General features: G+C 51.6%; 1 protein-coding gene across 1 annotated transcript; it reads right to left on the bottom strand.

The window, feature by feature from the left end:
* Nucleotides 1–5159: 5159 nt before the first annotated feature.
* ZNF652 (zinc finger protein 652) lies at nucleotides 5160–24842 on the bottom strand. Its single transcript, XM_050327917.1, is given in 8 exon segments — nucleotides 5160–5508; nucleotides 5511–5564; nucleotides 5567–5893; nucleotides 6269–6413; nucleotides 7351–7466; nucleotides 8167–8314; nucleotides 11482–12635; nucleotides 24530–24842. Coding segments are annotated over 7 exon segments (1821 nt in total). The 5' UTR covers nucleotides 12391–12635; nucleotides 24530–24842; the 3' UTR covers nucleotides 5160–5386.
* Between the last annotated feature and the right edge of the window lie 1925 nt (nucleotides 24843–26767).

Here is a 26767-nt window from a genome sequence, read left to right as displayed (position 1 = left end):
TTAAGTTGCAGCCCCTGGGGAAGGATTTCTCCGCAGGATGGGAAAAGCCAAGAGCTGTGACAGCCACAGATCACAGGTTACATGGGCTGGAATTAATTTAAACCACTGGGTTTATCTGCTGGGACAATCTGATAGTATTCCTGGATATTTTTTTTTTTTTTTCTGAACAGCAGGCAGTGGATGGATTATGGAATGGATGAAAAAAAATAGGGCTTCAAGTGAGTAAATTAAAATCCACGAGCATCCTGAAATCCCACTGTTTTCTGGGAGTAACAAAGAGCTTCAGTTTTCACAGAGCACGAGACAACGTTTCGGGCCAAGGGGGAATTTTCCCGTGAATTAGCAACTCTTGGATTCCTAAATATTTGATTCCTAAAAGCCAGAGGCACGTCAGGGTCCCCTGGTGTGTTCTGCCACACTCCCAGGTTTCCCTGGGGAATCGTTTCCCAGCAAGAAGCTGTGGCTGGAAGGGGCACTTGGACACCACCAACAACCTTCCCTGGCACTCCCCCTTCCCAAGGCTCGGGATCTTCTCTCCCCTGGCCCCTGGGAACGGGGTCACAGTGCAGCTAATCCCAAATCCCCAATCCAGCCTCTCTGTGCTGACAGGGGTGCGTTTTCCTCCCTGCAGGTGCTGCGGGAAAGGCCGGCACAGGAACCTCACCGGAGGAATCCCGGGGTTACACAAGATCCAGGTTGGGAGACCTTTGGACTATTAATGACACCAAGGCTTAGGAGATATCTGATCCCTCCCTGCCTGGGCTGCCTTGGAAGGAGTCCTTTTGCAGGCTGAACTAATTTTATGTCTCAGTATTCCGGGGTATCTCCAGGGAAGCTCTGTCCACGCTGTTCCCTGTGCGGTCAAAACCGCTGGGAACACACCAGGACAGGAGGGAAGACTTCCCAAGTGATATTTGTGGCATTCCCTGCTTTTTGTAGCTTCAGCTGAACCACAAAGAGGTGCCTGATTCTTATCTCCTTTATTGGAATATTTGCCATCCACTGACGGAAAAATCTCAGGGAGGAAATTGGGCAGAAAACGTAAAAAGAAGTGAAAAGAGAACTGATGATCCTGGATTGGGAATAACCCGGGGCTCCCTTCCACAATTCCTGGCAGGGCTCTCAGTTCCACGTCTGCAGAACACGGATATTTACTCATCTGACCATAATACACTGAATTTAATCACAGGGCAGCTCAAGGAACCACCACTGGACAACCTTTAAATAGCGAGTTCTCCTTCACAACAGCCCTTTTCTAATGAATTTCCTGTTCTATCCCAGCTGTTTACCTGGTAATTAAGGCATTAAATAATAAGCTCCCAGGCTGCAGGAGAGGTTTAAAAAGGGAGATGAAAACATTCCAGTGTTGTTTTTTTTATAGGGAAAGTCCACAAACACTTCAATTCATGGCCCTGCTTGGGGTCGCTCGGGGAAAAGGCTCCTTTGAGTTGAGCTTTTCCTTCTGAAAAGCCAAAACTCGGGAAGGGTTTTGCAATCTGTTGTCTCAGCCTTTGGTTTTGCAAGCCCTGAGCTGTGCCAGTGCCCAGCCCTGGGATTGTTCTGCAAGGCACAAACACGGCACATCCCAGAGCTTTTAACTCCCAACTTCCCCTGGAACCCGCGGGACAACTGAGGAGGACAAAGTGACCTCCCACCAGCAGCTGCCCCTGGACTGTTCCTCCCAGACAATCTGCAGATAAAATCGCAACATTGAGGCTGGAAACAGAAGCAAAACACACTTTTGTTCAGGCCAAGCAAGCAGAAGGTCCCGCAAAAGCAGCAATTTCAGCTCCTCACCGGTTTTCCAGGTCGGTGTCACTGGGGGTTGTCACCACTTCGGTTGCTTGGGGTGTCCCTCTGTTAATTCCTTGGATTTCTGGCTGTACCAGCTCTCAGGAGAAATGAATTTAAAAAAGCAGAAAGTGGGAAAATCTGAGCTCCCCTCACTGCCCACCCTTCCCCCTTCTTTTAACAAACAAGGCTGTTTTTCCTGTGGGAAAAGGAACAGGTTACACTGAGTTTTCAATGGAGCAACAACCCAGGGTTCAGAACCTTCCCTGCTGCTCACATTTGACTGACAGGACTCATTCCTGTTCCTCTGCCTGTCCATGGGGCCCTCAATGCCTCCTATCCCCAAAAAAGCACCTTAGTTCAGGAAAATCCATCAATCCCAGTGTCCAGGAAAGGGAAGGGCCAATTCCCCACTGACCTTCACTCCGAGACTCCATGACTGGTGAAAAATCAGCTCAAAAGGCTCCACTGATCCTGTGGAAAACTGGACACTCAGTTCAGGAGAAGTGAGATGTGGATTCTCGGAGAGATCCTCCACTGAGCAGGGTCAGGATCCTTGGAAATTCCTACTGGGTGCCCAAACAAGACCAAAATCATCAAAGGAATTGTGTAACTGCTGCTCGGGTTCAAGGAACTCGGCCTCAGTCTGTGGGATGACTTTTAGGGAAGGAAAAACCAGAATTTAGTCTAAAGTCAGCTTTAAGGATCCCAGTTAAGGATTTGGTTGGGAATAAACCAGGGGGGGAAATTCAGTCCCTTCCCAAAACATCCAACCCAACCCCAAAACTGGTGGGATTTCTCTTTGCTCTTCTCCAAAGCAGCATTTTAGCAACAAGAACCAACGCTGGAAGTTACTAAATCATGCAGAGCTGACCCCAAACATCACATTTGGTTTGTCAGGCTGGGGCAGGAAGGAGGAAGCACATTCCTGAACACATTCCTTGCTGTTGCCCAAACTCTGGGGAAGGTGTGTAACGATGCAAATTTAGGGATTAAATTCCCAGCAAATCCCAGCCCTGAATTCCCTGCCTTTTCTAATGCCCATTTTCCTTTCCTTGCTCAAATAAGTCCTCCAGGAGAGCCCACAGGGCACAATCCCAGCCTTTATGGGTGTCCCAGGGCACCAGGAGAAGCTGCTGCCATCATGTCACACCGTGCCAGACTGGGAAGAGGGGTTGGATAATTTAATCTTCTTCCACAGAAAGGAAGTTCATCATTCTCAGAAGGAAAAAAAAACAAACCACAAGTTATGTCATGACCATGGACTAAAGAACAGACAAAAAAACCGTCCCAGATTTTAGAATTCTGAATAGCAGCCTAATACTGTAAATTTATTGAGAAGAAAATCATTTTGCAAAACTGGAATACAATTGATTTACCAAGATTTTTTTGTTTGCTTGTTGGTTTTGTTTCTTTAAGCATTTAAAAATCATTTAATAACAGGCCTGACCATAAAATAGTGGCACAACAGAAATGTAGGTTGCAAATGTGACGTGGAATGCACAGAACCCCCCCAGGGTGGACCAGGCACAGGAAACACAACAGTTTAAATCAGCAGTGGAAATTCAAAACTCACTCTCATGATTGGCTTTTTTTCTTCCAGAGGGTAAGAGGGGCTGGGTATAAATATTATAGAGAAGACATTTAAAAACCATTGGTTTTTTATTATTTTTCATTCAGAAATGCTGGGAGGAGTTTCAGCTCAGTCCAAAATGAGTTGGTTGGGCCAAAACTGCCCGTCCAGGTTCCTGAGGTTTCCTATGTCATGGAAAACCCAACATGAGTGGTAGAAAATGGTGAAAACCCCCATCAAGTGAGGAGCTGTTTCTCAGCAGAGGATTGGGTGTTTCAAACACAGTCCCTGGGGAAGAATTCCACATTCCTGCTATCCTGGAAAACCATCCCATCAGGCACAACCCCCAGGTTAGCACCTCTGCCTAAGAGGGTCTCTGGGTGTGGAGCTGGGTGGGACTGAGTGGGGAAAGCAGCACAAAGAGGGGGAATTTCAAGAAAAGAGGACTTACAGTACAGTGCTTGGCTCTGTCTCCAGTTCCTGGACTGCACCAGTGAGCTACTCTGAGTCCTGGCTGGGGGGAAACACAAACCTGCCCGGGCAGCAGCTGGTCCCTGGGCACAACAGCCACGTCTGATCTGACACCCCAGCCCCGCTCTGAGCTCCTCCAGGACTGTCAAACAGCCCCTCAGCTCCAACCCTACACCTCCAGATCTGCCAGGCACGTGCCCCTGACCCTCAGGGATCATCCCAGCTCCTCTGCAGGAGGAGGGATGGAGGGAGCTCGGTGCAACACCATCCTCTCACCCAAACTTCTCTTCTCCCTCTCCCAGTCAACCAGGCAGAAACACCAGGTCTGTGATCCCACTTCACTCCCTCTCCTGGCAGCTCCAGGAATTCCACAAGCCTGTCTGAAGAGCAGCATTTGATGTGATCCCCAACTTCAATCAGACCATGGAAAGCCACTAAATCCGGCTCTCCCACAGCAAAGGGTTCTCGGCTGACTGAGAGGCTTCACTTCCTCTCTGCTGTCAGATCCCTCATTTTTTTGACTTCCTATTCCCAAATTAGCAGGTCCCTACTTGTCAGGATCCCCTTTCCAACCCACCTCATACACCTCACTCCACCCGGGCTAAACAAAACCTGTGGAGCGGGAATGTTGTATCCCAACATTCTCATCCCAGTAGCTTAAGAGAAACTGTGAGAAGGGAAATAAGGTTAAAAAAACCCCCAACAACGACAACAACAAAAAAAAGCCCTATTAAAATAAATTACGTAAAGTTCTGAAATCAAACATCGTTTTTTGAGGCAACTTTTCCAGAGACCTCTTGGTTTCCTTTCTTCTCTGAAGCACCTTTAAGTTGTGTGGTTGTAAAGAATAACTTTAACTATTAGAAGCTATAAGCATCTTTTTTTTTTAAGAATCACATTTTTTGATGATTATAAAAATTTATCTATTATACAACATAGGTCCAGCTACACTGAAAAAATTACACCGCTTATTGAAATACAATTTTCGTTTTAGAAACAGACTACTAAATAGGTCTATACAAAAAACTCTAAAATAATTTCTGTAGTAAAATAAAGAGTGTGTTAGGAGAGCTACACAAAACAAGAAGGTTGTTTGTTGGTTTTTTTTTTTTGCCTTTCTTTATAATGCTCCAATATACTGTGATACCAGAAGCTGAAAGGAATCCGTTACATACACAGTGATACAATTAATGCTCTGTATTAATCTCACAGCCTTTCCGATTAGTACAAAGAAAACCAGGCCTGTCTCCTCTTTGAGGAGAAGTCCAGGATATAAAAGCAAGCATACCTCATCAGCTGATATGAAATTATAAAATTCCACGAGTCTCAGTGTCTGAAATTTATAAAAGTCACCGGGGAGGGCGGGGGGGAAACCACGAGCAAAGTGGGGGTTTTTAGGTCCTGTCGGTTCCCGGGTTGGAACGGGCACCGACACAGAGCGGGGTGGTTGTTTCTCCTTGTGAAGTGATTCCAGGGGCAGTGGGGAGCTAGGACAGAGATCCTCACCAGGCTGCAGGTGGTGCCTCGGAGGGGAGGGGAGGGCAGGCGCTGTCAGTGGTGCTGTGCAGAGCTGTTCTTCTCGGCCAGGTGCCGCAGAAAGTTCTCCTCGCTCTGCCCTCGGTGGTTCAAAGGCTCGCTCTTGAACAGGGCGGGGGGCGGGGGCAGGTGGGGCACGGGGGCACCGGCAGGTGGTGGGGGTGGGCGTGGGGGTGCAGGTGCAGGTGCGAGTAGGGTGCGGGATGGGGCGGGCGGGGACGGCGCCCACGGGGTTGAGGGGCACGGGCGGGGCGGGGGCCGGGGGGCTCCCCACGGCGGGCACGGTGCTGGCGGGGGAGGTGCTGGAGAGCAGGATGGGCACGGCCGTGGACACGGTGACGGGGCTGGTGACGCGGAAACACTTCTCCTTGTGCGCCTTGAGCATGTTGGAGAAGCGGAAGCGCTGCCCGCACACGTCGCACGGGTACGGCTTCTCCCCCGTGTGCGTCCGCCGGTGCCGCTTCATGTTGGGCCGGCTGGTGAAGCTCTTCCCGCAGATCTCGCAGATGAAGGGCTTCTCTCCTGCCCAACACACGCACGGCATCAGCCACGGACAGGAACCACCCCCAGAACTCACCGCACACCCGGCAAACCAACCGCGCCCGGCACCCTGCCCACGCTCCACTGGGGCCTGGGAATTCCTGGGGCCTGGGAATTCCCCCCTCTCCTTTGGATTTCGATGCCTGAAACGATCTTTGGTAAGGGCTTTGGCAAGGGGCTCCTTCAGGCCAAAATAACAGGTCTAACCTCTCACTCTCCCCACAGTGAACCACAGCCCTACAGATTTAACCTTCAACGGGGTGCATTAACCTTTCCTGTCTGATTTTCTAGCTGGTAAACCCCAAGCTCCAAGGAAGGGAAGTGTTCTGTCAAGGTTCTCCTTCGACAGGTGCTTACCAGTGTGTGTTTTCATGTGCTCATCAAAGTACTGCTTCATGTTGAAGTCCTTGCCACACCACTGGCACATGAACTGCTTGTGCCCAATGTGGATGCTCATGTGGGAGCGCAGCTGGTACTTGTACTGGAACCTCTCATCACAGTTCTGCAAGAGAAAGAACAGCAGCCCGTGGGGTCCAGGCAGCAGGAGGCACTGCAGGGGCTGTGGAAGGAGTAAAGGACACCCGGACTGGGACACACAAAACTGCAGAATTCAAATTATTTAGTGAGCATTTCTTGAGCAGAATTTGGTCTGTACTTATAAAGGTCTGCTGGCACAGGAGCTTTGGAAGAGTCAGAGCCTTCAGCTGACACTAAAATCCTGGCAGAGACACAGTTATTCCATCACTCCTGGTGGCTTAAGGCATCCCAGGCAGCGTCTGCAGCCACTAGAGGACTCTGCTCCACACCAAACCTGCACAGCTCCACACAGCCCTTTCCCAGCCTGCTTTCCAGTTGGTTTTTATTGGTATGAGGTCATTTCTTTCCCTACAAGTCTTATCCCCGAGCTGTTCTCCCACCATCCCCGCTCCATGTCCTGTGTAGGAACAGGAAGGGCTCTGCATGCCCCCTGTCCCCGTCCTGTGATCCCCACAAACATCCCCATCGGGTGACTGAGGCATTCCCTGCTCCACACAGATCACTGGCAGTTCTGTCCCATGCCATCTCCTTCCTGAGGCAGGGGTGCAATCACAACCCCAGACTCCTGGGAGCGGAGCAGGGAGATGCCCTCCCCCATCCCATCCCATCCCATCCCATCCCATCCACCCCACACACCCTGATTAATAAACTCAAGTTCAGAGCACTGGCTCAGATGTCAGGGAGGAGCAGTTTGGAGCACAACCATTGACCCCACACCAGGGGTAAATGAAGAGCAGGCAGTAACCGGATTATTTTCACTGGGGCCACTTCTATCTGTTCCAAGTTACCGAGTAAGACAGGGAGGGTTGAGGGAAGTGGAATGTGACCCCAGCTGGCACCTCCACCCCCTCCTGGCACTGCCAGGCCATGGAATCTGCTCAGCTGAGGAGGTGCAGCCTCACCTCACAGCGGAAGGGCTTCTCTCCCGAGTGCTGCAGGGAATGCACCTTGAGGGACATGCTGCGCTTGAAGGACTTCCCACAGGTTTCACATGTAAATGGCATGTCCTTGGTGTGTGCTGCAACACAACAGGGCGTCACAGGGGGTCAGGGAAAGCCAAACAGCTCCTGAACCAAGGTTTCCCTCCCGTTCTGAGCAGGAAAGTGGTTCCTGCTGACAGCTCACAAACAGGCCTGTGCTAACAGTCAGACCTTTCCTGCTGCCCAGCACCACAGGTTTGATCTCTGTGCTGAGGAGAAGGCTCAGACAACTCCCTTTGTCTTGTTTTCATGGAATCACAGAGTGGTTTGGGGTGGAAGGACCTTAAAACTCACCCAGTTCCACCCCCTGTGCCATGGGCAGGGACACCTCCCATTATCCCAGGTTGCTCTAACCTGGCCTTGGACACTCCCAGGGATGGGGCAGCCACAGCTTCTCTGGGAAATCCAGTCCAGCCCCTCCCCACCCTCCCAGGGAGGAATTTCTCCCCAGTCTCCCACCTAATCCTGCCCTCTGGCAGTGGGAAGCCATTCCCTGTGTCCTGTCCCTCCATCCCTTGTCCTCAGTCCCTCTCCAGCTCTCCTGGAGCCCCTTTAAGCCCTGGAAGGGGCTCTCAGGTTTCCCTGGAGCCTTCCCTTCTCCAGGGGAACCCCTCCCAGCTCTCTCAGCCTTGTAATTTTTCTTTTGCCTTATTATTTTCCTTTCCAGAACAGCCAATACGAGCCAAGAGCCACATGGAGACCTCCCAGGACCAACAGAAGGCTCCACCACCAACTCACCAACCATGTGTTTCCGCACGTGGGCCATGGTGTAGAACTTCTTCTCACAAATCTCACAGGAGAATTTCTTCTCTGCATATCCATGGACAATCTTGATATGTTCATGGAGGGACCAGAGCTTCTTGAAGGATTTGTTACAGGAAACGCACTGGGGTGGGACAGAGAAGGAAGGTGGGATTAGGGAGGGCCAGCGATTCCAGCTGGTGGAGTTAGGCCACAAAAAGGAGCCCAAAACAAGTCAAAATGCTGCCTCAGACTGCACACTTGTTTTTTGGTTAACACCTGAAACAACTACTCTAAGAAAAGCCAGATCAAGCAGGAGGAGAGAGGATGTTAAAACATGCACTTTGGTGCCACCTGAACTTAAAAATTCCAAAACACAACACAGGAGCTACAACAGAGACAACTTCACAGGCACTGATGCTGCTGGTGAGGGGAGATTCCAAACCCTGGGTGAGGGGAGATTCCAACAGAGCTGGAAGAGACCAATCCCACCATGTTGCCTTAGATGCATGTGCACATCCAGCCCTTTGGAAGCAGCACTGTGACCCCCCCCAAATTCCAGGTTTAATCAGTCAAAACTCTCTGATCCTTCTGGTTGTCCAGGGAAAGCAGCTCCCATCCCGCAGGTCTTGACGTGGATTCTGGGATTCAGAGGGCAAAGCAAGGTGTCACCTCCATCTTTTGTGTTCTGGTTCCTCATTTATTAAAGGTCTCAGCAGCTCTGCAGGTCTCAAAAATGACAACATGCAGGACATGAGTGAATTCCTTCCCACAACTCCTGGGAAACGTCCCTAAAATCAGCGATGAGCAGGACCCGCAGGCTTTCCAACATCTCTTTCTTTTCCCGAGTTAGTTCTTCCTAAAGACTTGACCAAAAAATCCGTGTAGAATTTTGCACATTCCAGAACAGCTGTAAAACTTGAGGGCAGACACGTGAGGAAACCAAGACATTTTGGTCTCTGGAGTGAAGAGGAAGGAACTGGGGCTCATTTTTGGTGGTTGTTGGGGTGTTTGGGGAATCCCCATTTTCTGCCTCTCCATTACCCCCTTCCCTCCCAGTGAGAGGGGCTGGGTGCAGTTCAGCTAGCAAGGATTTATCAGCTCTGCCAAGCTGGGTCATTTCTTCTCTGCACAGACAAGTTTTGCTGCTTCCACAGTGTTTGGATCTCTGCAGGCTCAGGAATTCTGGTCCCTTCCCTGAGGAAAGGCTCTGCCTCCAAAACACCTCCTTGGAGGCACGTGGGGAACAAACTGCAGCCCCTGAGGGGGAAAAGCCTAAAGAGCAAAGCAATGCTGGAAATGATCCTAACTCCTTGGTATAAAGTTAAACCAGGCCTTGAAGAGCCCAGTCTACAGCTTAAGTGGTGACTAAAACACTGAGAGCAACCACACAGAGCTTGAGGTGACAGCACAAACTGCTGATCTTGAAAGGAGGAAAATCAGAAATCACCTGGAAAAACAGATATATCCCATCACTGAGACGAAAAGCAGAGAGGAGCCAACTGTGCTTCACCAGTTCAGTCACCACTTATATGTTGAACCATTCCTTCTCCTACACAAAGCTCCACATCCCCCTTGTCATATTCAACCCCGAAGCACAATTTTCACCCCCCCTTCGCTCCTTTTGCCGAGTGGAATAAAAACACATCAGCAGGAAGCTGTAAAACACATTCCAAAGGTCAGGACAGAGAAATAATTGTTGGACATTTGCTCAGATATGGAGAATTTGAAGATGACTTGCAGCGCTTCTGGCACTGGAAATACCTGGGGGAGTTTCTGGACCTGATTCTTCTGGATATTAAACATAATTTGCACAATTTTTTCTTCTTTTCCTCCCCACTTTTTGAACACAGGAATTTATCCCCTCAGAAGCACACACTTCTTTATTCTATACCATGTGTTCACACTATTCATGGATTCCTGTTTAAAGGGAAAAGATTTCATGCTGTGAAAGAGCCACCTGGATGCTGGGCCATTCCTTAAATTTACATTTCAATGTTCTCTGCTGCACTGAACTTTTGAAGGATTTCTTTCAAGAGCTGCAGGGACACACTGAAATGTTTATGTATTTTACTAACTAGGCTCAAGATTCATTATCTTTTATTACACTCCTTCCTCCAGTCTTCCTCCTATGAGCTGCAACAAAAGGAAGAACAGCACAGAGTCACACAGGGCTGCATTTAAGGCTTAGAAAAGAGAAGCTGCAAGAAATATTTCATGTCTGCCAGGCAGTGGGGACCGAATCCCAATTCACTTCAGCATTTAAGCAAACAAACAAACAAAAACCCATTAAATCATCCTGGTAAAATCCTCGCTGGACAGACAGGAAACTTGTTGCCCTACAAACCCCCAGACATCTCAGCTGCCAACAGGCTGAGCTGGAGCTGCTCGGCGCTGGCAGTGGGGTCACTGCACAGCGAGGTGGCAACACTGAGCTGGTTTAACAGGCGAGGAGAGCACGTCTGAGCTGCCAGATAAACCACCCGTGCCCCCAGTTCCATGGGAACAGAGATGCCCACGAGCAAAGCCCAAACCACAGATGAATCACGGACTCTGAGGCTCTTTCCACAACCCCGAGCTCTGAAATGGTTCTGTTACAACACAGTCTCCCATTGTTGGGCGAGAAAGGAAAGCTGCAAATCTGCTGGTGAGAAAGAGCAGGGATTTTTGTATCATCAGGGAGATTTACTGGGCTTTTGGCACTGGGAAAAGGGCAGGCTCACGATTTAGGCACTGAATTCATAACACTTTTATAGCCACATGGGAGCACTTACTGTGAATTACCTGGGGACCATTACCCCAGCAGGATAACTGGGATTATAACTGGGATTTTAACCCACGTTCAAATCCTGACTCCACACTGGTGTCTTTCTCACCTGCTTGCCTCTCTGGGATGGCCCAAATTTCTGCTTCCAGCACCAGCCAAGTCCTGCAGTGACCCCTCACCTGGGGACACTCTGACTGAGGCTCAGGGCACGGGAACACCAGCGAGAGCCGCCGGTGCTCAGCACCCCGAGGAGGGGGCTCCTCCCGTCCAAGAGCCGCACTGCAAACTGTTCTCAGCCCAGTCTGACACTGTGAGAGTAGCTCTGCGTGCTCCCCAACTCGTAGTTTACTACCAGAGTGACTGCCAGAGCAGCTGAACGCTCCTCTCCCTGCAGTTCTGGAAGACACCGAAGCGATGCCACGCAGAGACAGGGCCTCGGCCAGGACCTGAGCTGTGCAAAAGATTTCCCCCTCTGAAGTGTCCACTACTGTATCCAGGGCACGACAGAAGGTGTGGAAATCTGGCAAGCAGGTGAGCAAACCTACCTGGATATTTTTTTCACAGTCAGTTTGCTGGTGAAGGGACAGCTCACTTTCTAGAACAAATTTCTTCCCACATTTGTCGCAGATCTGCATTCGCCTGTGAGTGACGTTCATGTGCTTCTCCAGGTACCAGCGTGTGTTAAACACCCTGGGGCACTTCTCACAGGTTAAAGTCTCCTTCTCTTCACACTTTGATTTCTGCACAGGTGCCTTGGGCTCCTTTGCAGTTTTCTTCTTACGCTTGGGGGGCTCCACACTCTTTCTACGACCCCGTGTAGTTCTGGGTGGTGGGGAAGTGGTGGCTGCTGCAGCAGAGGCAGCTCTCCTCGTTCTCCTTTGTGCAACACTAACTTTTTCCACTCTTTTCTCTTTTTTCTTCTGCCTCTCATTTTCCTCATAATCATTACTGTCTTCAGTGGCCTCTTCCCCACTGTCACCCTCCTCTTCCTCACTGCTGGTCTTAAGAACAGCAGTCTCTTTGGACTGGGAGGGGACACCCTTCTCCCCTTTTGATACATTTAAGGTTTGGTTGTTAAGGTTTACCTCTACTATAATCTGCTCCCTTTTGTAAGTCACTTCATCTTCCTCCTCCTCTTCCTCCTCAGAGTCGTCAGAGTTTTCTCTGTCTTCTTTCACAGTCCGGACCTCTCCTACCGCTCTGTTCTCCCTGAAATAAGGCTGCTCCTCTCTCTCGTGGAGGTGGGCTTTGCTCATTTTGCTGTCCACCAGCACGGAGTAAGGGCTCCCTGACTCCCTCTTGTACACCTTGGTGGACAGGTCGAGCTCCTGGCTGGCCCCGTGGTAGAAGGTGGGTGGCACTTGCCCGCGGCGAGCGTCCTCCTGTGCCATCCCCGCCACGGGCGCCGGGCAGTTCTCAAACAGCTGCTGGCAAGAACTGGCTGTTTGACTCATTTGGGGGGCCCTGGTTCATGGAGCACCTTCAATCCCAGAAAAACCAAGGCAGCAGCAGCAGCAGCAGCAGCTCGAGATCAGGGGGGGTCCTCCAGCCCGGCGCCTGTTCCATCGACACGGGGCAGACAAAACGGGGGCTCCCTGCTGGTGTTGAGTGGAGGCCACAGAATTCCAGGGTTATGGTAAGAGCAGAACTGGGGTTATTCTTCTGGAGAAATGTGCCAATGAACCCTTGAACATTTTATCTAGAAGAGACAACAGAGAAAACAAAGTCAATTAAAAAAAACAACCCCCAAATCACTAAAATCGCAGCAAATTCTTCTGGGTTTGTACAGCTGGAGGGAAGCACAAGGTTCGTCATCTCTGGGCTGCTGAGGCTGGGGTGTCTCAAGGAAAACCACAGGGAGCTGCAAACGCCTTTTGTGGGGTAGAAGATTCCTGAGGTATGGAAATCAAGGCAATGAATATTCCCCATCCACCGAAGATCAGCTCCACGGATGATGCCGACCTGCGTCTCTCCAGGACTTTGGGGAGCACTGATGGCCCCAAAACGCTGCTCTGCTCCCACACCCCTACCCAAAAACACCTCTGCTTTTCCTGTGTCTCCCAAAGGGACCCCATCCTCAGCCAGGGACATTTGATACAGACCCACATTAATGGTACAGGGATGAAGGATTTCAGTGGAGGCATTTCCCACTCACAGCACCAAATCAAACCAAGAACACCCGTCCCCTGCTTGCTTCCACCTCACACATCCTTCACACAGCCCCTTGATTTAAGGCAACCACTCCTTTGTCTCATTCTCCCTTCCCCCCAGCTATTTAATCCTCAGAGCAAAAGCCAAACAATATTCCATTTGCCCATCCACATTTCCCTCGCAGTTATTCCAAGCTGGAATTTGACCAGGACACTGTTACTTCCTCTTGCAAAAAAAAAAAAAAAAAAAAAAGGAAAGCCACGTGATCCCCTCCTGAATACAAGTAATCAATCTCTCACATCTCTTTTTCAGCAGGACAATTAACATTTTGGGAGCACAGGGTTGCAACAGCAAGCCAAGATTTTCGGCTGCGCAGATGGAACTGGAAACACACTGGAAGCCCCCAGCAAACGGAATTCCTGAGGCTAAATCTGTGACCAGAGGGGACAGGAAAGGAGAATTAAGGACAGAGACAACCCAGGATTAGAGGGCAGAGAAGGACCCAACAGAAATGGATGGACTGAGCAGTTAAATATGAAGAAAACAGGATCTCCACTCCTGGAATGTGAGAATTCCCTTGAGGGTGTAAGCTTGGGCTCCCCAGGCAGCCGGGTATAAAACACCTGGGATTCACAGAATCCTTTCCCTAAGTTCAGTGAATTATTCAGGAGCTCAGAGAAATCGCCGTGTCAGTAGGAAAGATCCCTGATTATTTCCAAGGTGACATCAAGCACCTCCAGCAGGAGGAAATCAGGAAGGCTATTGGGATGTTGCCGCTGGAGAGCCAGGAAAGCACAAAATCCAGGAAAAGGAAGCTTCACCTTCCCTCACCTTACTGGATGTCGGATATCCCTGCCACCCGTGGAGGGACGTTCTGCCTGACAAACCTCTTAGGCCGTCACTTCAAATTAAAACAACAAAAGGGGGGGTTATTCTGAATTATCGAGAGTTCGCTGGTGTTAAAACCACTTCACTCTGCAGCCCCAGGAACCTGCTTTCACTTTGAACCTCCACTGCCACCCTCCAGGGACCCACAACTTTCGAATAACGGGGCTGAACAGCCGAGCAGCTGCCAAAGGTCCCCTCGGACCTTCAGGCAAACAACAAACTACTGATTTCAGAGCCTAAAATACGCTCAGAGAGTATTTCTGCATTTCCCCCTTTAAGTTTCTAAACCCAAATGTAACAAAGCAGCCTCGGAGCGGTTTTAGCTTCGCCCCTCTTGAAAGGTGAATTTACTTTTATCAAAAGAACCCAATCTTTTCACAGAATGAGTTGCAGATACGGGCTCTGGTTAAGAAGTAAAGAGGAAACAGGGTTTCAAAGCAGGTTTTGAAGATGCTTATCAGGACACAGAGCAAAGCCACGAGGTCCCTGCACCAGAGTAATCAAAGATCAGGCAAGGTTTGCAAGTCTGCAAACATTAAAGGCTCAAACCCAGAAAAAAAAAAGGGCAACTCACAGCCCAAGGTGTGGGTGGAGGAAGCAACACCTCACACCTCACACGGGGCTTTCGCTGCCTCGGAAGGAAAGCCACATTCCTGCCCCTTCCCTGCACTAAAGCAGAGCTCCTGGAGACCCTGGGGGTGCTCTCAGTGACTGGCCCCGGGTTTGCCCCCGGGGGGACCAGCCTGGCCCCTCTGCCTGGAGCCAGGAATGGGATCCGGCTCCTGGCAGGGATAACAGGGCTCCTTCCAGCTCTGGTGCCAAGGGAGGGGCTGCACAGCCTGGATCCCAAAACTCCCTGGATCCCGAACCTCCCTGGATCCCGAACCTCCTGGAGCCCAGTAGTTATTTCCACGTTTCCTTTACAACACAGGACTTGTAATTTCCCACAGTCCAGCCCCAAAACTTCATTGTCTCAGCAAATCTCAGCTGAGCAGCAGCTTTTAAGTGGATGCAGCCAAGAGGCACTGCGAGGAAGGAACAGGTTTATTCAGGGATAAATCAATATATATCCCGTGCTCATTAGGGATAATGACCACTATACACAAACCCAGGGTCAAGGAGAAAGTCTGAGCACTCTGAAAACTGATCTTTTTTAAATAGAAAACAAGACTTTTCTCAGAATACAGCTCAGAAAAAAAAAAAACCCAACCAATTCTAACTGTGTTACAATTAAAGGCAAAGCCATTTTGCATATTCATCAATGACCTGAGGCTCCTTTAAGGCTCCTGGATGCCTTTGGGTTGGAAGCACCGATCCAGCGGCTCCATTAAGTCCTGGGGCAACCAGATTTGCACCCAGTGGTGAAACAACCGCAGCGCATAAATAAATAATCTACATTAGTTAAGATAATGCACCAATTTCAAACCAGCCGAGGAGCTGCTGAAGGAGTCAGGCAGTGGTTGGAGGTCGAGGGATTCATTAAAACAGCTCCAATATTCCACCAGACAAACAGAATTCCAGTATTCCACCACACCTGGGACAGGTTTCAATCTGGTTGCCACCCAAATTTCTAACCTGAACTGGAGCTTCTCTGCTTCCTCTTGACTCATTTCTAGTACAGATAAAACCTATGTGAGCTCAAACCCTCCAAAAAAACCCGGTGTAATTATCAGTTAAACACTTTCACCCTTAATAAATCACATTACTTGGCTATGGGAGAATTAGAACCGTGATAAACTGGCACGTGTTCATCTTCAAAGGGTGGCAAGAAAACGCATGATTCAGGTAAATATAAATATAAAGGTAAATAAGAGTGTGATTTTTCACTTTGCTTCTGGTAATATTCAGTGTCACCCATCCATCAGCTTCAATCTCAGCAGCAGGACAGAAACACAGGAAAATGCCCAAGCAAAAGGAATTCTATAAAGTAAATAAGCAAGGAATAACCAGAGGTTGCAATGTGAAAATGAAAAGTGATTGCCTAAAATGACATGGGGGAGATTTTTGGGGTGTCCTGGGCAGGAGCAGGAGTTGGACTCGATGATCCTGGTGGGTCCCTCCCAGCTCAGGATATTCCTGGTTTCTGCAAACTGGTCCAGCCACCTACAGCTGAATCAATTAATACTGCAGAGCACATAAAAGCCTCAGGATCTGTCCCAGTTTGAGGAACAGGTGCATGAAACAGGCCCAGCAATTCCCAGGCAGTGGGAAAACACATCTGGTCCAAGTTCCACCCCGTCAGGGAGAGTAACCAGGGCTGGAACACAAGGGGGAATTATTTATATCACGGCACAATCACTCCTTTCTTGTGCATCTCAGCTGCTTTATAGGCAAAATAAACCCAAACCCGAAAAAATGTGTTCTGAAGTGGTTAAGTCCTCTCTGCAGACAGAGCCAGCACATCCCCGGTGCTCCCGCATTTCTCTGGGAAGTGCTGAAGCTGCCCTTGCCGTGGAGATGCAAAGAGCCTGAGTGCTGCTCACCACCTATTCCCAAACTTCCACCCATTCCCAAGCTCCTGACACCACCTGTGAGCCGCAGTGGGTTGGCTCGGCACAGCCCCAAAGGGAAGAACAATCCAACCTCTGCCTCAGCCCTGCCCTGCTGACACGACCAGGGGTGTAACGCGGCCGGGAGGGGTTCGGGAGCGACATTCCCAATTCCCGAGAAGCGCGCAGGAATCGGAACCCGTGAGCTCCCAGTTCCAGGGAGCGGCTCCTCCCGTGCCCAGCCCTGGGGACCGGTGCGTGGTTTGTGTGTGGGTGCCATTCCAGCCGCGGGTCTGGGCACCTCTGTCCCTGCAGGATCAGCCTCGGGCCCAGTGACCCCCGAGCCGCACCCCGAGGGGCAGCAGGGCTGGCAGGGCCCTGGAGAAGGGACGGATCCTGGGATCCTGCCCCGCCATGGGGTGGCACAGCACAGCCCGGGGCTGCAGCATCACACCCTGCCCGGCCCTTGCTCCGGCTCCTTTGGACCATTCCTGAAACCACCAGCCACAGGGATTCTGCTGACTCAGCAGGCAACATATTTTCCCTGGATGCACTTGGCTATTTGCCTGTGGCTGTTTAACAGGCTCCTGGAAAACGAAGCAGAACCCATTCCCAATTCCAGAAAAATACCTTCTATAATACCCTGCCACCAACAAAAAAAAATAAAATATGATCACAAACCTTCAGGCTTTTTCCATTCCATGTCTGAAGCTGAATTATCCTGCCTGTATCCAGAAATCTGGTTTGGGACACAAAGACTGTCAAACCAGTGATTTCCAGCTCTGGGAATCTGGATTTTTTTCAAGCATTATCTCCCCAGAAAATAGTTCCAGAGGTTGCCATTTCAGAATTCTGCAGCATTATAATCCCTCAGCTTTTGCAATAAGCTGAAGGCCTTCCATTGGCTGTGAAGGAATTTTAGATCCAACAGCCACAAACCTCAACGTTTTGCTCCGAGTAGGCAAAACCACCTCAAAATAAGTTATAATCCACCACGATATACACTCAGATTAAATCCACACCCTCCCTGCTACCTTAAATACATCAAAATTAAACGGCTGGGAGTGAATTAGGAACTTCCTTATATTCAAATCCCTTGCTGTGCCTCATTTATATCTTTCCACGAGCAAGATGAAAACCCAACCAGGTGTTTCCCACCCAACAGCAGCACTGTTGTCATTCACCTTTTATTACTTTTCTGCCATTGTTTGACAACCTGGAGACACACATGAAGCAAAAATAAGTTTTATATGACCACATTAACAGACATCTGACCCTTGCAACTTGCAAACTCATCAAAAGAGGTGCCAAAAGCCCAAACCTTCCACGCTAAAGGGCGATTGTTTCACCCACCAGAGCCTAATTCTTGGTTCCAAATCCCTTCTCAGGGCCTTCTCTAGTTCACTGCTAAGATTCCTTTTCGACTTCAAAACTCTTGTTGTCATCACTGTCCATTATCTTAAGAACTGCACCAGGATTGTAACCCCCCCTTTGTTTCTGTACACCCCAGTGGTGACGCTAATCGAGCATCAGAGCTTACTCTGAGCCTCGCAAATGGTTGCACTGATGCTCCAAGTTACTCACAAAGGCACTAAAAGGAAATCTGTCATCAAGAACTGCTTCCCAAAATTAGCATTTTCCCCTCCCCGAGCGGCCAGGAGGCCCTAGATGAGTATCTGTGTTTCTGAATATGCAGGTGGGAGGTGAGAGGCGTAAATTGAGTGTAAATGGGTCTGTCCCTGAGTAAAGCCACAGGTGTAAATTCTACCTGGACAGTTATTCCCGGGAAAGGTGTTCTGCCTTCCCGCTGACAGCACTGACTCGGTAGGAAATAATAAACTCTAACCCCAGGATAAATCCGCCTCCTAAAGGACACCTTGGAATACGGAGAATGGCCATAACGATCAAATTTCCTCGTTTTTACAGTAATTTGGTACAGCTTTTTGCACAGCCTGTACTCCACATCCCAGCACCTCCCATGCCCCTAAACCATTTCTCCTTTACAACACCAGAACGTTTAGAATAATCCCATCTGAGCCGACAGCACGTTCCACACACACTTTGGAGTCTCTCAGTCAACTTAATGTAGTTTCTAAAAACCATTTGGACTCATTTCCAGTCTACCAGTTTATCTTAAAACCCTGCTAAATGTTTTGGAACTTTGCTGAGAGTGGTATGTAGCAGAAAAAAAAAAAGGAAGATTTAAACAGCAAAATCTTCTTTGGCTTCACCAAAGTGTGAATTTGATCCCTCCAAATAAAGTTTGTTCTTCTCACATCATTGGAATGTGCTTAGGGGATGAGTTTAAAATCCTCTCCATTTTTCACTTAGAGCTCTTTACACACTAAATAATTTCGATTTTGGAATCACCACCGAGTTTGTCAAAGCCTCCATAGCAACAGGAAAGCTCGAGGCAGCTGCCCGGGGCAGTGGCAGATGCTCCTGTTGGGACTGACTCACCACTCCTGGAAAATGCCAGCACCAGAGTCCAGACTTCCCTTCTTGTCCTTACCTGGACTTCTCTTCCCACCTCCCCCTTTCAAACTGCCCACAAAACACTTGGAGAGCTTCAGTTTTATAACTTTAAGCGGTGTTTTAGCTGCTGGACCCCCAAACACTCCTTGATGATGGACAATGAGCACCAGGAGCTTCCCTTCTTTTCCTTACCTGGACTCCTCTTTCCACCTCCCCCCTCCAAACCCACACCTGCAGAGCTCCAGTTCTACAAATTCCAGTGGCATTTTAACCACTGGAGCTCAAGCCCTCCTGGGACCAGCCCAGCTGCCCCTGTGGATCACACAGGGATGATCTGGGTGTTCCCACAACAGCACCAGTTTAATCAGGTGTTGACAAAGCCTCCCTGTGCCAATCCCAAAGCTCAGCTCTGGTGTTCCCTCCTGCCCCATGTCACCACGCTCCTGGGAACGCTGGAGAACCCCCTGCTCTGGTTATCTGCCCCCAGTTCCTGCCTTGTTTGGGGCTCTACATCTCCTGAGCCACTTCCCCCCCTTTGTTTTAGATGCACAAGGTAAACTTTGGGGAAAACAGCCTGCCCGGCTTCCAAAATATTTATGTGATTTAGCCAAGCATGAGGAACATCACACACACAGATTTATCAGCCAGCCACGGGACAATCCTTCAACAAAACTTCTCTTGCACACATCTGACCTCTGTGAGCAGAAACCACATTCCTGCTCTCCCTGGAGCTGCACATGGAGACATGAAACTCTTTGGCAAGTCCATGAGTGACCAAACCCAACCTTCCTGGGTTTTCAACCCTCCACACAAATACTCTTCCCACTGATACACCGGGAAAAGAAGATTTTACTTCTTTTATCCTTATTTTAATTATTTTATTCCCCTTCCCCACCCCCTTTAATTCCTTATGGAGCCATGGACATCTCATCCCACTTTGTATTTAAATTTCCTCCTGGGGACAACTATCAGTTAAAGCCAAAGTTACTTGTTTGTTTTAATCTGATCTAAGTGGGTTTGGCTGCCAAAGGAGGCAAGACATTCCTTCCCTATTTATATGCCAACACTGGCATTCTTCTGGTGGCAAGGTGAGATGCCTTGGGAAATGGGTCTGCCTGGAAAATAACCATTGCCGGGATGAATTCCCAGCCGGATCAGTTCTCTGCACCAGCTCAATGTGCAGCTTCACCTCGGCAGTACCAGGGGCTGCTTCCTGCAACTGTCAGCTCGGTCCACAGGTGCAGTCTGGCTCCTGCCTCCCCAGCAAGGACAGCTGCCTCTTCACACCATGAGCAGCAGCAAACACCTGAAAATATCAGGAATCACAAATCCTCACGCTCAGCAAACGCCCAGCGATATTGCAGTGACACAGGACACTGGGAGCAATCAATAATCAATAATCAGCCCTCTGCCATTCAAACCCACAGTTGTTCCTGTGTGTGAGCTGCTGCAGACTGGGAAGGCAGGTTCCATAATTCCCTTCTCATCACGGGAGCGCTACAAGGGCTTCAAGGGAGCCCGACCTGCGGGCAGCTGGGGAGCTCAGAGAGGAAGGGTTTCCCTGCCTTCCCCGGGAGCAGCAAAGCCCGGCACCTGCAGGGTCCAGCCGGGCTCCAGCTCAAACCTTCGCAGCTTTTTGCGCGCAGCGTTCCCCACGAAAGAAGGGAACGCGGATCAACGGACAATTTTCGACTGTCAAGACTTTCTGCTCGTAGGAGAAAAGAAGGAGAGAAAATGTCATTTCTACTTTTTCCTGCTGGGTCTTTGCAGTGGGACCACAAATATTGCTCCCTGGGAGGGTGGGGAGGCCCTGGAATCCCTGCAAGTGTTCAAGGTCAGGTTGGATTGGAGTGACCTGGGATAGTAGAAGGTGTCCCTGCCATGGAGGAAGTTGGAACTGGATGAGCTTTATGGGCCCTTCCAATCCAGGCCAGTCTCTGATTTCCACATCCCTCCACAATTCCAGCTGAAAACCTTCTGCTCACTTGTATTTGTATTTACTACCTGGGGCAGACTGAACCTGACAATAAAACAGCCAATTTTGCCTGGAATGGAGGCGGATCCCAATTCCAGCACTCATCTCTGCTGCCTTTCCCACGGCACTCCTTGAACAAAAATATCCCCCTGCCAGCCAAAGAACCCAACTCCCGAGCCCCCAAGCACAGAGGGCAGAGCAGAAGGGGCTGGCAGTTGTTTTCAGCAGGGCTGAGCCGTTCCTCGGGAGCGAACACTCCTCATCTGAAACCTCCTCGGGGAAGGGTGTCGAGAGCACCCGGGAAAACTCCTGCAAGTCCTCTCTTAATGACTTTAAGCTGCTGGCACCAGCACTCTGTGCCAGAGTTTCACTCCCTGTGCAATTGTTTTGCAGGAAGGAGGAGCCACCCAAAAAAAGAAAATAATAAAAATCTCCAGTTTGAGACCTCTTGTTAAAACCGAGGTGGTTTGGGAATGGGAGTTTGGGTTACACGGGAATTCCGCTCCCGACTCCTGAAAACGAGGGACCTGCAAAGCGCCAGGGTGGGATGCAATTCAAGTCCTTTCTGTGTTCAAACAGTTTGCAACTTGAAGGACAAATTACCTCTTTATTAAAATGTTCTTTAAAGGCACAAATCCCCTCACTCCTACACAAGCAGTGGCTTTATGTCCCTTTTTATCAGGGGGTTAATTAAATTCTGCCACAGTTTGGATGGTTCAGGACAATTCCGATGATTCCAGGAGTTACTGGAAAGTTTTTTAAGGCCTTGGATTTACAGGGGGAGCAGCCAGAAATTGGGAATTTGGATCCACAGAAAGGACAGGGTAAAAACACCACATTCCTGTTGGGAAACACTGCCTGGAATCATTTCCTTGGCTTGAGGAAGCTCGAGACAGAACAGGGGGAAGTCAACCAGAACCAGTATCTGCTCATGGACTGCATTAATATTTAAAGTGTACAATTTCAGGAGAATAAAATGACCTCCACATAAAAACCCTGTATTTTTACATTCCAAGATTGTGGCTAAGAGAATAAAAGCAGAATATCCCAATATCTGTATTTTTTGCTAAGTTTTGGGGGGTAAAAACACCCAAATTTTGGTATAATGAGACTCTGAAAAGACAAGTAGCAGGTATGTAGCAAAATGTAAACCAGAATTGTTTGAGAATTTTACTTTTTTTCTTCTGTAAAATTTATTTCGCCTCCCATTTAGAAGCCAAGACCTGGATCCTGTGGAGAGAGAACCGATCACAGCTGAGCACACTGAACTGCTCTGTGCTGGAGGACTTCACCCAGGCAATGGTTAGAAAATATTTTAATAATGCAACAGTTATCCACAGAATCAGGTGGTCAGAGAACATATCAATCTCCTTCATTGGCTGGTGCTTCCCTCCAATTGTGCCTCTTTTTTTTGTGTGTGGCCAGAAATAAATTTCTTCTGTGATAAGGCACATTTTGTGACACAGAAATAGGTCACTGATGACACGGGAGTTTTGTAATCCCCTTAAACATACCTGTGCCTATCTCAGATATTGGCACATCCCTCCTCCATCAGGCACTGATGGCATCTTGTTTACTGAAAAGATCTATTTAATGCACTTGTAGGAGCTCAGAGGAGCTTTCCCAAGTCATTCCTGCAGGACATCTCACGCTCCAGGTGGTCTGACCCACAAGCAATTCCTTCTACATGTAAAGACTGCACTTATAGAAACCCCTGACAAACTACTTTTATGATTTATTTTATGATTTGTTTTTATAATTCAGCCCCTCTATGGACACCTAACCCTTCATACAGAATTGCTGAGGAATTAACTCTCCAGAAACCATCAGTGAAAGGCTTCCTGTATCAGTATTAAACAAGAAACAATAACATAGTCAATTAAGCCCTTTAAAACAAACTCACAACAATTTAAAATGCCAAAGTCCCTTTTGATCATACAAATATTTGGAAGGCATTTTTACAAATGCACAACATAAGCCACAGATCATTTAGTGATGGTCCCAAATCTCAATTACTGCAACTACAGATACGAGCCACCACACAGTAGATAAAATTATAAATAAAACCTCAACTCTCTGGCAACCTATTAAATGCAGTTGCTTAGTTAGAAAAATAAAAAGCCTTCATGATTTTGCACTTTCCTTTCAAACACACCCTCCTCTGGCAAAGCCCTCAAAACTTTTGTCCCTCCACTGCACATTTCCACGGCGAGTTTCTGTCACAACTTTATTACCACATCTGAATTTAAGTGTTGGCTGCCCGGGGCGGGGATTGGGGCCCTTCCTTCATGGGGAAAAACCCGCACCTTGCACACAGGTAGAAAGAGATAAAGGGGTTTCAAACAGGAGAGTAAAGTGAATTATCAGACACCACAAACACCAGCCCCTTTTAAAATGACATTTTGCGACTCCACAGCCCCTTTTAACACCCCCCACAAAACGCACGTTGTTCCTACACGGCAGACGCCGAGCGAGACAGCGAACGCAGCTTCCAAACGGGAACAATCCCGGCGCGGTCCTGCCCCCAGCCCAGGGCCCGCACACCCCCCTGTCCCCCTCCCGCTGCACCGCTGGCAGCAAAGCGTGTGCCAGCCGCCCATCCCAGAACAGCGCGGCCAGGGCAGCCCCCCACAGCATCCCGGAGCGCACATTCCTCACATCCTCCACGCCCGCGCTCCCTCCACGGCGCTGCCTTAAAACCACTTCCACGCGCGAGATGCCAAAACTCCGCTGTGATTAAAGGGACTTATGTAATGCTGTTAAGCCCAGAGAGATGCCTGGTTTCTCCTCCTCCTCCTCCTCCTCGCCGCCTGGTTTCTCTCCCAACAATACCTGCGCCAGGACACCCCGAAGTGGCACGGGAGGCACTCAAAAATCACACCAAAAAATCAAACCCCCCGGGGCAAACACGCACCACGGCACGTCCCGGGAGCGAAGGGAAGGGGGAAACACCTCAAGGAAAAGGGCTGAGGATGAGAGAAAACACCTGATTTTCCATCTAAACCCGCGGCTACGCCAGGTGATGTTTCATTTCCTTTACCTACTCACCGACAGCCCCTGTCCCAAAAACCCAGCGGGGTGACAGGGCTGGCAGTGCCCCCCGGAGCCCCGCGGGACGGCGGAAAAGCGAGGGCAGAGGGTCCAGCACAGGAAATCCTTTAGGAATGCGAGCGTCTTCCCTCCGTGCACCTCACCTTCCCTTCCCCTCCCTGCCCTCCCCCGGGCAGGTGGCACAGCGCCGGGGGAGGGGACAGGGACCCCCGGTGCTGGGGGAGCCCCGCGGTCCTCGGGGCATCCCCCCGGTGCCGGGGCAGCCCCCAGAGCCCGGGGCGGAGCGCTGCGCCGCGGGGCAGCCCCCTGGACCCGGGGGAGCCCCCGCGCCATCCCCGCCCCCTCCTCCCGCAGGGGGGGTCCCCCTGCGTGTCCCCCCACCCCGGGGGTGCCCTGTCCGGCCCCCCGTCCCCTCCCAGCCGGGCCCCGCCGTCCCTCCACCACCCGCCCCAGGCCGGGCCTAGCGCGGCTCGGCCCCGCCGCCAGGCCCGGCCAGGACGGTGGAAGGGCTGCGAGCTCTGCCCCCCGCCCTCCCCGGCCCGCACACTCCCGGCCCGCACTCACCCAGGCCGGTGCCCCTGGGGCCGCCCCCGCCGCCGTCCATGCCGGGCGGCCGCGGGGAGGGGGGCGCGGGCGCGGCGGCGGAGGGCGGAGGGCAGGGCGGCCGGGGGCCCTCCCCCCCTCTCTCCCTGCCTGCCTCCCTCGCTCCCTCCTCCGCTCCGCTCCGCTCGCCGCTCCCGCTCGGCCCCCGCGCTCCGAGCGGCCGCCTCGGGGGCCGGGGCCCGGCGCTCGGGCCCAGGCGCTGCCGCCGCCGCCGCGGCCCCCGAGCTGCCCCCTCCTCTTCCTCCTCCTCCTCCTTCTCCCCGGGCCGGGGCCGGGGCCGGGGCCGCAGCGCTACGTGGCCGCCGCCGCAGCCGCCGCCGGTCTCGCGGGGGCGCGCGCGCTCGCTCCCGGTGGCGGGGACGCGCGCGTTCGCCCGTCCCGGTGTTTGTGGAGGGGGGAGCGCGGCAGGAGCGCGCGCGGGGAGGCGGTTGCCGGGGGCGGTGTGAGGGAGGCGGGCGCGCGCCTGTGCGGGGACGCGCGCGCGGGGACGGCGGGGACGAGGGGGCCGGTGAAGGGGAAATCTGTGAGTGCGCGTGTGCGGGAGCGCGCGCGCGGGGCGGGGAGAGACGGAGCCAGCGGCTGGGGGGGTAGGGGGGGAAGGACGGACAGTCATGACATAGTCGTGACACCCCCCGGTGCGCCAGGGTGAGTGTTCGTGGACGGGCACGCGCCCAGGGGTCGCCCGCGGGCTGAGGGCGGCGGGAGCGCGCGCGGCCGGGGGGGCTGTCACGGGAGCCGTGAGGGGAGCGGGCTGTGCGCATGCGCCGCCGGGGGCCGTTACGGCGCTCCCGCCCCTTTCCCGCCGCGGCTTCACCTGCGGGGCGCAGGTGAGGCGGGAGGGGCGGGGCGCATGCGCCGGCCGTGAGGGGGGCGAGGGGCCGGTCGGTTACCCCGCGCGAGTAATTAGCGAGCCCGCCCTAATTACGGCACTCAGGTGAGCCGGGGGGTGAGGGGAGAGTGAGGTGTAAGGGGGTGTCTCTGAGGCGAGGAGCCGGCTCCCCTCAGCGCGGTGGAGCCCGTGACTGCGCACAGGTAATTAGCGAGCCCGCGCTAATTAGTCAGGTGAGCCGAGCGGTGCACGCTCGGCAGGGGGGTGTGTGTGAGGGGAGGGTATGTGAGCAGGGCGGGAAGCGCCCCGGCTCCCCCTCAGCGGGGCCGCCCGCCCGTTACTCCGCGCAGGTAATTAGCGAGCCCGCGCAGGTAATTAGCGAGCCCGCCGTAATCACCTGGGCCAGGTGAGCCGGGCAGGCCGGGTAACCCCGGCCCTCAGGGATGCGCGGGGATGGCGCTCCGCTCTTGGGGTCCCGCAGGGTCAGGAGCTGCCCCTCGGCACCGGGGCAGACCCCAAATCCTCCCCGCGGGCCCGCCTGTTACTGTGCCAAACCCCAGCTCCCGCTTGCCCAAACCTCCCTCTCGCCTTCAAAACACCAGTGGCTATTAACTGCAGCCTGTGGTTCCCTGATTACACCCTGATGGACGAGGGAGATGTGACGAGAACACCTTCTGCAGGTGGCTGGTGGCAGCTGTGGGGCTCAGGGCGTGGGGAGGGTCGGGGCTGCTGCTTCCCAGGCTGGCACAGCCTTGCCCAGCGGTGCCACCTCTCCCGGGAAGCTGCAGAGCCCCTGCACAGCCCCAAAACCACTGTGTAGGAGGGGACAGCGCTGCTGTGGTTTGGGTTTGGCAGCGGTAAAAGGAATTAGTGAGAGCAGCAGAAACGGGGAGAGGGGGAAGGGCACCAGCCCCTTTGGCTGTGTCGCTGTTTCCCAGGGACTTCAGGGATCCCTCTTGCCACTCTCAGATTTGTGTTCCTGCTCCAGTCTCCTTTTCTAAATCCTTTAGTCCATGATCTCTTCTCTACCTGTGGTTTGTTTCCTTGCCTGCTGCAAATGCCCCCCTCCCCCCAGCAGTGTAAGGCACTCGATTTGAGGTTCTGCCAAAAAATCTCTACACCCTCAGTCTCCTGAAACTCAACATTACACAGCAGAGTGCTTTATTTGCTCTGGATTATTGAGCATAAACCTCAGATTTGAGCTCCCTGTGCAGAGCAGGGATTGGGGCTTTCACAGGCAAAGTTCAGGATCAAGTTAAAAGGGCAGGGAAGGCTGGGGAAGCCCCAGGGTAGGATCAGAACAATGTTTCCAGTTTTCTCCCTTGCCCCAGCAATTCCCTGCTTTGGGGACATGGGAAGGGGGCAGAGCA

The sequence above is a fragment of the Myiozetetes cayanensis genome, unplaced genomic scaffold, assembly GCF_022539395.1.
Source record: "Myiozetetes cayanensis isolate MyiCay16 unplaced genomic scaffold, myiCay2020 scf35, whole genome shotgun sequence".
NCBI classification, from domain to species: domain Eukaryota; kingdom Metazoa; phylum Chordata; class Aves; order Passeriformes; family Tyrannidae; genus Myiozetetes; species Myiozetetes cayanensis.
The sequence above is the reverse complement of the archived record's forward strand: the minus strand, read 5'-3'. Positions and strand labels throughout refer to the sequence as shown.